This window comes from Tachyglossus aculeatus, chromosome 2 (assembly GCF_015852505.1).
Source record: "Tachyglossus aculeatus isolate mTacAcu1 chromosome 2, mTacAcu1.pri, whole genome shotgun sequence".
In the NCBI taxonomy this organism is placed as follows: Eukaryota; Metazoa; Chordata; class Mammalia; order Monotremata; family Tachyglossidae; genus Tachyglossus; species Tachyglossus aculeatus.
The window spans coordinates 40,781,083-40,795,233 of record NC_052067.1 but is presented as its reverse complement, the minus strand read 5'-3'; the positions used below and the strand labels follow the sequence as shown (position 1 = coordinate 40,795,233).

The window sequence follows — 14,151 nt, the reverse complement described above, 5'->3', positions numbered from 1 at the left end:
TCAGTAAGTGCTCAATAAATACGATTGAATGAATGAATGAATGAACTTCCCCAAGTCGACTATGGTCTAGATTATTTGAAGCGGCAGGGAGTTCCAAGCATGAGAGGGGAGAGCAAGGAACAGGCCCTTCCTCCCTTCAAAGCCCTACTGAGAGCTTACCTCCTCCAGGAGGCCTTCCCAGACTGAGCCCCCTTTTTCCTCACCTCCTCCCCATCGCCCCAGCCTTACCTCCTTCCCCTCCCCACAGCACCTGTATATATGTTTGTACAGATTTATTACTCTATTTATTTTACTTGTACATATTTACTATTCTATTTATTTTGTCAATGACTTGCATCTAGCTTTACTTCTGTTTACTTGACACCTGACCACGTTTTGTTTTGTTGTCTGTCTCCTCCTTCTAGACTGTGAGCCCGTTTTTGGGTAGGGACCGTCTCTATATGTTGCTGACTTGTACTTCCCAAGCGCTTAGTACAGTGCTCCGCACACAATAAGTGCTCAATAAATACGACTGAATGAATGAAATGAGTGAAATTAGGGAGGAGGGGGAAAGCTGACTGAATGCCTTAAAGGTGATGGTGAGGAGTTTTGGATGGAGGAGGGTATGGATGGGCAACCGCTGGAAGTTTCTGAGTCACGGAAAATCACGGGCAGAACAGTTTTTTCCACGGGCAGCAGAAGGGACTGGAGGCAGGGAGGTCAGTGACGAGGCTGACACAGTAGTAAGCACCTAGTAAACACCTAGTGGTCACTCAATCGTATTTATTGAGCACTTACTGGGTGCAGAGCAATAGACTAACTTACTTGAGCACTTTCACTGCCCTTGACAAAACCCTTCCCAGTAGATTTCCACCAGAGATAAGCAACATAGCATACTTGAGGGGAGACCAGGGGTGGTAGGGGAGGAAGTAACATGCTAGAGATGAGACCCCAGAAGCCCCTCAATGATAACAAGCGCCATTAGCACTTAGGACAGTCCTCTGCACACAGTAAGCACTCAATAAATATGATTAATTGAATAATGAGAAAGTCTAATGAGAAGGACTTGAGCGTGGCTTTGGACGCAGGGTAAATGTGGTCTTGTCCGAAAGGAGGAAGCCAGACCAGATGATTACCTTCCTATTCATTCATTCGTTCAATCATATTTATTGAGCGCTTACTGTGCACAGAGCACAGTACTAATCGCTTGGAAAGTACAATTCAGCAATTGTATTCTGGAATGGTCACAGATTACACTTTATATATAATTTGTTTTGATTGTTTCATCCTTCCTTATATGTCTGTTGCCTGTCCACTCATCCCTCAGTCTCCTTTATTCTTAGCTTATGAGCCCCTTGAGGGCCAGGGACTGTGTCCAAATTTCACTGTGGAATGGTTTCAGTCGATCAATAGTTTATGGGGCATTTAAAGTGTGCAGAGCATGTAGCTGTAGATACTGATACTAACAATGTGTTGGTTCTTATTGGTTCTGTTTTCCCAGTGCTTAGTACAGTGTTCTGCACCCAGTAAATGTGCGATAAATACCATTGGGTGATTGGATAATAATAATACCTGCCAATCTCTTATGAGGAGAAAGTGAGATAAATAATCTGATGGTGCATAGGGGAAAAAAACTACTCTACAAATTCAAAGTATTTCACATATATGTAATTTGTTATGCATTGCATGATTTAGTCTGCTATTCCAATCAGACGTATTAACCTTTTGTTTTTCCTCTTGCTCCCTGTACATTCCCTCCCTTGGAGAACTCATTCTCTACCATGGCTTCAACTACCATCTCTATGTGGATGATACCCAAATCTACATCTCCAGCCTAGGTTGGATACTGTTTCCTGGAAGAAGGGGCAGTGGATGGTGTTGGAAGGCAGCTGGGAGATTGAGGAGGATTAGGATGGAGTAAAGGCCATTGGCTTTGGCAAGAAGGAGGTCACTGATGATCTCTGAGAGGGTGGTTTCTGTGGAGAGAAAGGGACAGAAGCCAGACTGGTGGGGGTCAAGGAGAGAATTGGAGAAGAGGAACCTGGGCTAGTAGGTGTAGACAAATTGCTCAAGGAGTTTGGGGAAGAATAATAATGATAATAATAATAATGATGGTATTTGTTAAGCACTTACTATGTGCAAAACACTGTTCTAAGCACTGGGGAGGTTACAAGGAGATCAGGTTGTCCCACGGGGGGCTCACAGTTTTAATCCCCATTTTACAGATGAGGGAATGAGGCCCAGAGAAGTTAAGTGACTAGCCCAAAATCACACAGCTGACAGTTGGCGGAGCCGGGATTTGAACCCATGACCTCTGACTCCAAAGCCTGGGCTCTTTCCACGCTGCTTCTCCAATGGTATGGTAGGAGGGAGATGGGGTGATAACTGGAGGGAGCCGTGAGGTCAAGGGAGGGGTTTTTTGGATATGGGAGACATAGGCATGTGAGAAAGTAGTGGGGAAGAAGCCATTGGAGAGGCAACAGTTGAAGATGGCAGTTAGGGAGAGAAGATGGAAGGGGGCAAGTATTTTGATAAGTTGGGATGGGGTCGGATTTGCAGGTGGAGGGGGTGGATTTTGAGAGAAGGCATGAGAGTTCCTCTTGAGATACTGCTGGGAAAAATGGGAGATTTGCAGAAAGGGCAGGTGAGATTTTAGGGAGATCACGCCTGATAGCTTCAATTTTCTTGATAAAGTAAGTAGCCAGGTCACTAAGGGCATGGGATGAGGGAGGTGGGGAGACAGGGGATTTGAGGAGGGAGTTAGACATTTAGTTTTTCCTCTTCCAAACTGTTCTAATCAATCCTGATAGTTTAAGACTCCCTCCAAGCTAAATCAGTAGCATCTCCTCAATCAATCAATCATTGTTATTTCTATAGTACTCCCTGGATGCAGAGCAGTGTACAAAGCACTTGGTAGAGCACAAAAGAGTAAGTAGATGGGAACCCTGTCTTCGGTGACCTTACAATTTAGTCAGGGAGCTAGACATTGCAATAAATTACAGGTAAGGGAAGCAATCATCATCATCATATTGACATAAGGACTGCGGGTGGGGTTCATTCATTCATTCATTCATTCAATCACTGCTCTAAAGGAGTTTACGATCCAGCAGGGGAGAGAACAGTACGCGCTCAATTCATTCATTCATTCAATCGTATTTATTGAGCACTTACTGTGTGCAGAGCACTGTACTAAGCGCTTGGGAAGTACAAGTTGGCAACATATAGAGACGGTCCCTACCCAACAACGGGCTCCCAGTCTAGAAGGTGGGAGATGGACAACAAAACAAAACATGTAGACAGGTCTCAAAGTTGTCAGAACAAACAGAATTAAAGCTATATGCACATCATTAACAAAATAAATAGGATAGTAAATGTGTACAAGCAAAATAAATAGAGTGATAAATCTCTACAAACATACATATAGGTGCTGTGGGGAGGGGATGGAGGTAGGGTGGGATGGGGAGGAGGAGAGGAAAAAGGGGGCTCAGTCTGGGAAGGCCTCCTGGAGGAGGTGAGCTCTCAGTAGGGCTTTGAAGGGAGGAAGAGAGCTAGCTTGGTGGATGTGTGGAGGGAGGGCATTTCAGGCCAGGGGAAGGACGTGGGCCAGGGGTCGACGGCCGGACGGGAGAGAATGAGGTACAGTGAGGAGAATGATGTACAGTGAGGCTAAGGGTGTGTCCCAAAGTGCTTAGGGTGTTTGGGCTGTAGAACATGCAGAAGTATATCTTTTCAATCCTCAAAATCTTTAAAAAAGACTCTGCATTCCCCCCGCCCCCCACCCACCCCGATTCATTCATTCAGCAGATGAAATTCTAATATGGAAATGACCTTTCTTGCAAACACATCAACGCGATCGGGACCGAACTGCTAGTTGAGTTGCTCTTCAATTCTCTGATCTGGAATGATAATGGCAGTTCATAAGCCGAAGAATGGTTGGTAGTTGAAACAAGAGAGGGAAAATAATGAAGTATTTATACCAAGCACGGTTTTTATCTTAAATATTTTCCTTTTCATTTCCTTTCCTCCATGAAAGAAATCAAAATCATGGATCATAATGCAGACTGGAAAGCTAGCTAGAGCATCTTCAGGAAAGGAAAGCTCAGGTGTCATGTGTGGTGCATAATGCTAGTATCTCTAGATGGAAGACAGACAATTCATTCAATCGTATTTCTTGAGTGCTTACTGTGTGCAGAGCACTGTACTAAGCACTTGGAAAGTACAATTTGGTAACAGACAGAGACAGTCCCTACCCAACAATGAGCTCACAGCTAGAAGCGGGGAGACAGACAACAAAACAAAACAAAGAGACAGACAATAAAAAGCATCCTGGTCTAGGGGAAAAAGCCTGGACCTGGCATTTAGAAGACCTGGGTATTAATCCAAGCTTGCTTGCTGTGTGACCTTGAGCAAGAACTTAACTTAGTCGTGCCTCAGTTTCCTCAACTATAAAATAGGATTCAGTACCTGTTCTCCCTCCTACAAACTGTGAACCCCATGTGGGACAGAGACTGTGTTCATCCTGATTAACTTGTATCTACTCACTGCTTCGAATGGTGCTTGGCACATAGGGAGAGCTTAATAAATGCCATTATTATTATTATTGTAATGGGCCAGTCATCCCCTGGAACTCCACGCTGGAAGCTCCACCCCTTAGCCTGGCATCAATCGATCAATCAATCAATGATATTTATTGAGTGCAGAGCACTGTACTAAGTGCTTGGGAGAGTCAATACAACAGAATTCGTGGACACATTTCCTGTCCATAACTAGTTGACGGTCTAGAGGCATCACAGGAAGCAGCATGGCCTAGTGGATAGAGCACAGGCCCGGGAGTGAGTAGGACCTGGGTTCTAATTCCAGCTTTGCCAGTTGTCTGCTGTGTGACCGGAGAAGTCCCGTCACTTCTCTGTGCCTCAGTTACCTCATCTGTAAAATGGGGATGAAGACTGTGAGCCCCATATGGGACAGGGACTGTGTCCGACCTAATTAGCTTGTATCTACCCAACCCCTAAAACAATTCTTGACATATAGTATGTGCTTAACAAATATCATTATTATTATTATTAAATGAAGACTTGTTGGACAGAAGTAATCACTAAGCACCCCTATCCCAGACTCGTGGTCAGCTCTAGCTCATACCTGGGAATCACCGGGGGAAAGGCTACTTTTGCTCCTTCCTTCCCCTATCCCCCTTCTCCCCTTCCCTTCCAACTCCACATCCCACCACACACAGCAGCTGCCCCATTCCTTGGGAGAATTCCGTTTCCTCCCTTGCACACTTGGAATTTCACACTTTCCGGTTCCCACAGGGAAGCGTGAAGTCCAGGGAAGCGTGAAGGGCAGGGCCCCTTCCGAAGAGCGAGGGTAAAAGCTTAATAATAGTTACTTGTTTCATCCAATCTGTCCACGCTCTTCCAGCTGGGCAAGGCAGCCAGCCTGCGCTCCTTCTGTTTTCTAACCTGGTCCTGCTGCTGGCTCCACAGGACCTCCAGGGTCACGCTCTTCAGGCTCCGCTCCTGGCTGGGCACATCTTCGACCGGTAGCGTGAACGCAGACTGCGACCTCTGAAGAAGAGAGAGATGGCACTCGTTTAAAAGGGGTGGGCCTCCATCAATGTAGGATTTGGTCCCCGACTGACATGAACTCTGCCTGAAAGGGCAGTGTGGCCTGAGGATCCGCGTGGCCTAGTGAAAAGAGCATAGGCTTGGGAGTTGGAGGACCTGGGTTCTAATCCTGGCTCTGCCCGTGTCTGCTGTGGGAACTTGGGCAAGTCGCTTCGCTTCTCTGGGCCTCAGTGACCTCATCTGTGAAGTGGAGATGCAATACCTGTTCTCCTTCCTACTCATTTGTGAGTCCGGTTTGGGACAAGGACTGTGTTTGGCCTGATGATGTTGTATCTTCCCCAGTGCTTAGAACAGTGCTTGACACATAGGAAGCTCTTAACAAGTACAATTATCATTATTATTACTGCACAGCGAGGTGCTTCGTGTGCATGTGCGTATATATGTGTGTGGTATTGTGGGTTGGTGAGGGGTTACAGCATTCCAGTTATGGGTTTTCAGGCCCCAGTCCATAACACGATATTATTCCACATGGTAATTTCCATGCAGAGATCATTTCCAGATCACTTGGTCTTAGAAGCACCCAGAAATAAGGTTCCCTCCAAGTTGGTTGTCTCTTGTGCTCAATGGGCACTGACTTAATAATCATATGGTAACCAATCCCATAATTATTATTGTTTTTTAAATGGTATTTGTTAGGTATTTGCTATGTGTCAGGCACTGCACTAAGTATGTGAAGTAGCTTTGCCCAGTGGTTAAACCATGGTCTTGGGAATAAGAAGGACCTGGGTTCTAATCCCAGCTGGCCACTTTTCTGCTGTGTGTGATGTTGGGTAGGTTGCTTCAGTTCTCTTAGCATCAGTTCCTTCATCTGTAAAATGGGAATTAAGACTTTAGAGCCCCATGTGGGACATTCATGGACTGTGTACAACCTGATTACCTGGTATCATTTAGAACAGTGTCTGGCACATAGGAAGCATCTAAAAAATACCACTTGAAAAAAAAGATTCCCAATGTTGTGTTTTATGAAAGGTCAAGGTTGGAGTATGTCCCAAGCCTGAACAAAAGGTACAGACACACTTAGCACAGTGTCTTTTGCTCAGCTGGGATAGGTACAAATAATCAGATAGGACACAGTCCATGTCCCACATAGGGCTCACAGTCTTCACCCCCATTTTACAGATGAAGGAACTGAGGCAAAGAGTTCAGTGACTTGTCCAAGGTAACACGGCAAGACAAGTGGTAGAACTGGAACTAGAACCCAGGCCCTCTGCTTCCCAGGCCCGTGCTCTATCCACCAGACCACGCTGCTTGCCAAACCACGCTGGCAGAAGCAGCATTATTTGATCTTTCTTCATTTGACATACCTCTCAGTTCGCAAATAATCCCGTGGGTTTATGTTTAATACCAATCGGCGGTAAAAAAACGAGTCTCTGAGTGGCATTTCATTTCAGAAGCCATTGCCAGGAGATGGCACTGCAGCTGTGCACGCCATATCCGATTCTCTTCTTCCAAATAGCAGGGTGGTGGCAAGGAGCTCCCTTGTGATACTCTACGGCTTAGATTTTTCATTTCTCTTACAGAAATCTTGTCAGTATTTGGCTGCCATGGGGTTATATGGGGGGAAGCAATAGTTAAAAATCTCTCAGGACTCTCAGTTGGTATTATAATAACGATGGTATTTGTTAAAAGCTTACTAAGTGCCAAGCACTAAGTTCCTGGGTTAGTTTCTATGTTATAATGTACTCTCCCAAGTGCTTAGCACTGTGCCCCGCATCCAGCAACCACTTAATACATATGATTGATTGGCTGATTGATTGATTCTTAGAAGCCTCATACTCCCAACACTATTTCACTGAATCGGTTCCCAATGCCAGATGGAAAATTAGAATATTTTGCATGCCCAGACCACTTAAAACTTCCTAACCCTCTCAATAAGGGTTAAGCGATTACTATATGCCAAGGACTGTTCTAAGTATTGGGGTAGATATGAGATCACTGTTGGGTAGGGACTGTCTCTATATGTTGCCAACTTGTACTTCCCAAGCGCTTAGTACAGTGCTCTGCACACAGTAAGTGCTCAATAAATACGATTGATGATTGATGATGATGATAATCAGGTTGGACACAGTCCCTGTCCCTCATTGGGCTCAGCTGCCATCTAATTTGGAGGGAGGGGGATTTAATTCTTCACAAAGGAAAGTCAATCATTCATTCATTCAATCGTATTTATTGAGTGCTTACTGTGTGCAGAGCACTGTACTAAGTGCTTGGGAAGTATAAGTCGGCAACATATCGAGACGGTCCCTACCCAACAAAGGATCACAGTCTAGAAGTGGGAGACAGACAAAAAAACAAAACATGAAGACAGGTTTCAAAATCATCAAAATAAATAGAATTATAGCTATATGCACATCATTAACAAAATAAATAGAAGAGTAAATATGCACAAGTAAAATAAAATAAAATAAAATAAATCACAAAACAGAGACACCAAGAGACTTTGCTCGGAGCCTAGATATGAACATAAATTTACATTCCTCTCTAATGAAGTTACAAAAAGCAATATTTCTAGGCCGAGTCAGGTGGATTCTCCGGGCACTAACTGAGTAGTGAACATCACTGTATTTGACTTAACTGCAACGTTATCTTTCTGACTGTTCTCACAGACTGTGAAAACATACTGAACTCAAATGGCATGGTGTCTATGATTATCATTAGAACACTGGTAATACCTTTTCATTAGCAATAATTATAATTCATGGAAAAACAGTCAGCCCTTTAGCCACACTCTAAGGATGTGGGAAAACAGGAATGCAACCCACATATTAAAGAGACTTGAAGTGACTTGTCCAAGGTCACAGAGCAAGCACGTGGTAGAGCTGGGAATAGAACCTAGCTCCTCTGAATCTCAGGCCCATGCTCTTTCTGCTTAAACCGTGCAGCTTCTCAGCTGGCAATCAAGTGATGGGAAGTGGGGTGAAAGAGGAGGCGAGAGGGGAGGTAGAGGTGGGGAGGGGATCATCTGCCCTGCAGTGATTGAATTCCAACACCCGACGGGGTTTGGCAGACCTGGGCTATATCAGCAATCTGGGCCTGACTCATCTCCGGATATGATGTATTTTGGTCATCTAGAACTGGGAGTATAATAGAAACAGTAAAAATAATAGTCATGATGGTCATAATAATTGTATTTTTTAAGCACTTACTCTGTGCTGAGCATTGTACGAACTGCTGGGGTAGACACAAGCTAATCGGGATTGGGCATGGATATGCATGCTGCTATAAACCTAAGTAGGGGAGATACTATTTCAGCGGAAGGTCCAGGAGATGTCTGCAAAGCCCCTTCCCCTGACCAGAGACGAACCAACTGCTTTGGGCTCATTCTCACTAGTTCTTTCTATTTCAGTTAGAAGACCAAGGCCTGACTTATAATGGGCAGGGGATGTGTCTGTTTATTGTTATATTGTACTCTCTCAAGTCCTTAGTACAGTGCTTTGCACACAGTAAGTGCTCGAGAAATACGATTGAATGGTTGTGGGCAGGAATTGTACCTGTTTCTTGTTACATTGTATTTTCCCAAGTGTTTTCATTCATTCCTTCAGTCATATTTATTGAGCACTTACTGTGTGCGGAGCACTGTACTAAGAGCTAGGGAAGTACAAGTCGGCTACATATACAGATGGTCTCTACCCAACAATGGGCTCACAGTCTAGAAGGGGGAGACAGGCAACAAAACAAAACATGGAGACAGGTGTCAAAATCATCAGAACAAATAGAATTATAGCTACATGCACATCACTAACAAAACAGAATAGTAAATATGTACAAGTGAAATAAATAGAGTAATAAATCTGTACAAATATAGACAAGTGCTGTGGGGAGGGGAAGGAGGTAGGGCGTGGGGGGGATGGGGAGGAGGAGAGGAAAAAGGGGGCTCAGTCTGGGAAGGCCTCCTGGAGGAGGTGAGCTCTCAGTAGGGCTTTGAAGAGAGGCGCTTAGTACAGTGCTTTGAGTAAGCGCTCAGTAAATATGATTGAATGAATGAATGAATGAATGAATCCAGGAGGGCACTGCCACGGGGTGGGGAGGAGGGTTTCCTGACTCACCCAGAGAGCACCCTTTCCTCGGGGTGGTGCAGGAAGGACGGGCAACCTCAGACCAGCTGGAGTCAGCGAGCCGTTCCCGGGCTGCGGCCATTCCGATTTGGCCTCCACTGGCCTCTCCCGTTTGTTTTTCTGCTTCTTTATGATCTGTGGCGGAAGCAGAAGGAGCGGTCACTATAGAGCCTGGGCTTGTATACTTCCCGAGGGGCCCGGGAGTAGGAAGTGGGAGAACTAGTCCCAGATAATATATCTGGCATTGCTTAGAAAGGGAGTTGGTGAATCCTGGCTCTGGGCCTGTATGTGGCTCTTGTGACTCGCTTTGGCTCAGGGGAAGCTACAGGCCCAAAGCTCGGGGGGCAAATCCTGGCCCCAGGAGGCAACAGGCAGGGTCTTCAACCCCCACTCCTAGAGCCAGTACTGTGCCCTCCTCCTCCCCTCTCCAACACTGTCCACTCTGTCATCTAAACTGTAAGCTCATTGTGGGCAGGGAATGTATCTGTTTATTGTTATACCGTACTCTTCCAAGCATTTAGTACAGTGTTCTGCACACTGTAAGCACTCAATAAAGATGATTGACTGACTGCCGGGGGACAGACTAAGGGCTCTGGAAGTGTTCTGCCACTTGTCGTAGCGTGGAGTGACTCCCTGCTGCTCCAGCCTTCCTGCTACCTTCCTACTGCCTTTCCTTTCCTTTTCACCCTGCTCCCTGCCCCTACTGTGTGGCCAACTGTCAACAGTTCTCTTCTAGACTGTGAGCCCATTGTCGGGGAGGAACTGTCTCTATTTGTTGCCGAATTGTACTTTCCAAGCGCTTAGTAAAGTGCTCTGCACACAGTAAGTGCTCAATAAATACGATTGAATGAATGAATGTTGCTCTGAGTGGGTGGCCACCTTTTTACGCGTCCTGACAAAATTACCTGTGTCCTACATGATGCCAACATTACAGTAGGCTCCTCTACTCAATAAGATTGCCAGTCTTTGACCTAAGGCTCTTTTTATAGTATTTTTTTATGTGCTTACTATGAGTCAAACACCATTCTAAGCTCTGAGGTAGGTACTGGTCAATTAACTTTGCCTTGAAGCCAGAATGATTCATTCTGACAGCCTGCTCAGGGCTGAAAGAAGATTAGGAGAAAGATGTCCGTGGGGGAAGGCTTGTACCCCAGGATGGATGGGGGAGGAGGAGGAGGAAAGGGCAGACATTAAATCAGGAAGGGTCAAAAAAAAAAAGGAAAAAGCACAAGGAGAAAAGGGGCATTGTGTTGCCTAGGCATCATAAATCTTTAGCTCAGAAATCTGGGAAAAAGAAACTGAGAGAAGTGGAGTGGTCAGGTTAAGCTGAAAGGAAAACAAATAAAGGTGGGTCATGTAAGCTCTTTCTGGGCAGGGAGTGCGTCTACAACTCTTGTATTGTGCTCTCCCAAGTGCTTAGTAGAGTGCTTGGCACACAGTAAGCACTAAATAGATACAATTGATTGATTGATGTGGAGTGTTGAGAGGGTCACAAACCAGATCTCTCAGCCAGGAGGAACTAATTCAAGGGCCTTTGGTTCAGGAATGCACATTTATCCACCTGGTTATTTACTGTAAAAGTAAGGGGTTGGCCATCTTTGCAATGGAGAAAAAGGGACAAAGAAAGAAATCAATCTGTGGTATTTATTGAGTGATTACTCCGTGCAGAGCTCTGTACTAAGCACTTGTGAGAATACAACAGAGTTAGGATACACATTCCCTGCACACAGTGAGCTAACATCTTTGCTATTTAAGACAATCTTAGTGTTAGATCTATTTGTTCACTCATTCAATCTCATTTATTGAGCCCTTACTGTGTGCAAAGCACTATACTAAGTGCTTGAGGAGAGTACAATATAACAAAAACAGACATATTCCCTGCTGACACCAATCCCCAAGCTCAAAGCAGTATGATTTCATTATCCTTTGAAATCCCTGAGGAGATCCATATCACTACGAAAAAGAGAGCCTGAAATCAAACAACAGCAGGACTTTCCTCCCCGAACATTAACTGCCATGAAAATCGAACAAAAAAAGGCAGAGAGCCAAAGGAAGGGAACTGACTAGACTTCAGCAAGCTCTCTGATTCCTCAGAACCCTTGAACATCCATTCGGTTGGTTTGCATATAGTGGGCAGAACTACCCAACTTACCTTCTGCACTATTGTGCTGGCCAGCTCTTCTATCAACTCTTCCTTATGTTCTCGCAGATAACAGGCCTCATTCTGCTTGTCCTGCACAGAGATAACAACTTACACGAGTTGCGAAGAGAGAGCCAAAATGGCTCCAACGCAAAAGGAAACCAAAGAGGAATCTGCAGGGTGAGTTTCACGTGGCAAAGTAAAGAAATTCAATGTGAGAGGTATTCCCTCATGAGAAGAAAAGCCCGTTCTCTTGATGTCACCCCGAGAAATGCACACGGGTGTCCCGATGGCACAGCTGCCCCATGAAACAAGGTGTTCAGATGTACTTTACCAGACTGTCCCCAAATGCTTCTGCTTTGGAAATGGCTTCTTCTACTGCTTCTTCAGCAACCCGGAGGGCTACAGCCAGCGTGTCCACCATACTGTGTCCTGTCCAGAACACAAAATACAGGCACTCTTCAGCTCTTTCAAGTTTGCTTATATTTTTTGGCATTTATTAAGTGCTGACTATGTAGCAGGCACTCTAGTAAGTGCTGGAGTAAATCCAAGTTAATCAGGTTGGACATACTCCATGCATGGGGTTCATGGGGCTCAGAGTCTTCATCCCCATTTTACAGATGAGGGAACTGAGGCCCAGAGAAGTCAAGTGACTTGCCCAAGGTCATGCAGCAGACAAGTGGAGGATCTGGGATTAGAACCCAGGTCCTTCTGACTCCAGGCCTGTTCTCTATCCACTAGGCCATGCTACTGAAATTTGCAGTCCTGACAGCCTGTTGATCCATTTTGCAGGGCAAAGAGTAAAAAGTGAATTACTTTCTTTACCAGTGGATATCATCAAAAGCAGTCCCACTCACATTAAAAAGAAAAGGCCTGGAAGTAGACTGCCCCCTAAATTGTACCCGTTGAGAACTTGGCATTCACCCCACCCTCAGTCCCACAGCACTGACGTACATGCGGCATAATTTACTTATATTAGTGTCTGTCTACCCCTCTAGACTCTGAGCTTGTGTCTACCAACTCTGTTATACTGTACTCTCCCAAAGTGCTTAGTACAGTGCTCTGCCCCCGGTAAGCATTCAATAGATACCACCAATTGATTGCTTGCTTTATTGATTAAATTCATATATATGGCATTGGGTTAGGCAAAAGGATTGTCACTGAACTCATAATGGGAACAGTAATCATGAGCTCTTTCTCTGTGGCCCTTTCTCCTGAGACCACAGTGATATCAACAGAGAGATCTGTGGTGTTTACTGAGTGCTTACTGTGGGCAGAGCACTGTTTTGAGTGCTTGGGAAAGTAATAATAGTAATATTTTTAGTAATAAATTATTATTATGGCATTTGTTAAGCACTTATTATGTGCCAGACACTATCCTAAGCACTCAGGTAGATATAAGATGATCAGGTTGGAAATAGTCCCTGTCCCACAAGGGGCTCACAGTCTTAATCCCCATTTTCCAGATGAGGGAACTGAGGCCCAGAGAAATGAAGTGACTTGCCCAAGTTCACGCAGCAGACAAGTGGCAGAGCCGGGATTAGAACTCAGGTCCTTCTGACTCCCAGCCCGTGCTTTGCGCAGTAGGCCTTGCTGTTCCTCACACATCAATGACTCCTCAATTAACAAGTCCAGGAATAGACTCAGTTTTTTGGTGGAGGCTAGAAAATGCCAGAACTGATTGGAGATGATAAGATACTGCAAGCAGTGGTGCTGCGCCTGAAGGAAAAATAATCAATCTTGCCCTGGAAAAATTAACATGAAAATAGGGCAAAATGCTCACTTTTTAGATGCAGCTGCTGTTTAGCCTCATGACTGTACTGGAGTTGTCATGGTGCCTGAATGCTGGGGGTTGTGGGTTGAGTAGGTGTGAGGAGAAAGATGGTGAGAGACAGTAATAGCGAGGAAACTGCTCTGAAGTAAGTGTCAAAGGGGACCTGCAGTCTGGCTTGACCCTCAACAGGTTCTAGCAATTCCCAGAAATTATGATGATTTCTGCCCTTGGACTTTCACCCTTTTGCACAGACAAGTACTTCTGCTCCTTGAAAGCCCAGGTTTCCTTGGGTGCTTGCCTAACCTTCCAAGAAGCAGCGTGGTCCAGTGGATAGAGTCCGGGCCTGGAAGACAGAAGGACCCGGGTTCTAATCCCGGATCCGACCATGGGCAAGTCACTTCATTTCTCGGGGCCTCAGTTACCTCATCTGCAAAATGGGGATGAAGATGGTGAGTCCCATGTGGTACTTGGATTGTGTCCAACCTGATTAGCTTGTGTCTACCCCCGGCGCTTAGTACAGTGATATTTTATAACAAATATCATAGAAACAAAGAAACAAACCAAAAAAAACCCCAAAAC

General features: G+C 45.1%; 1 protein-coding gene across 2 annotated transcripts in view; it reads right to left on the bottom strand.

Moving 5' to 3' along the window:
• Window positions 1–14,151, bottom strand: part of LOC119922897 (myosin VIIA and Rab interacting protein) — a 229,545-nt gene that overhangs the window by 31,723 nt on the left and 183,671 nt on the right. For both annotated transcript variants that reach the window (XM_038742511.1, XM_038742521.1), the window contains exons 6-9: window positions 12,133–12,230; window positions 11,811–11,891; window positions 9,650–9,793; window positions 5,366–5,543 (exon numbers count right to left, since the gene is read on the bottom strand). In XM_038742511.1, the coding sequence (XP_038598439.1) occupies window positions 5,366–5,543; window positions 9,650–9,793; window positions 11,811–11,891; window positions 12,133–12,230 (501 nt within the window). The remainder of the gene's footprint in view (window positions 1–5,365; window positions 5,544–9,649; window positions 9,794–11,810; window positions 11,892–12,132; window positions 12,231–14,151) is intronic.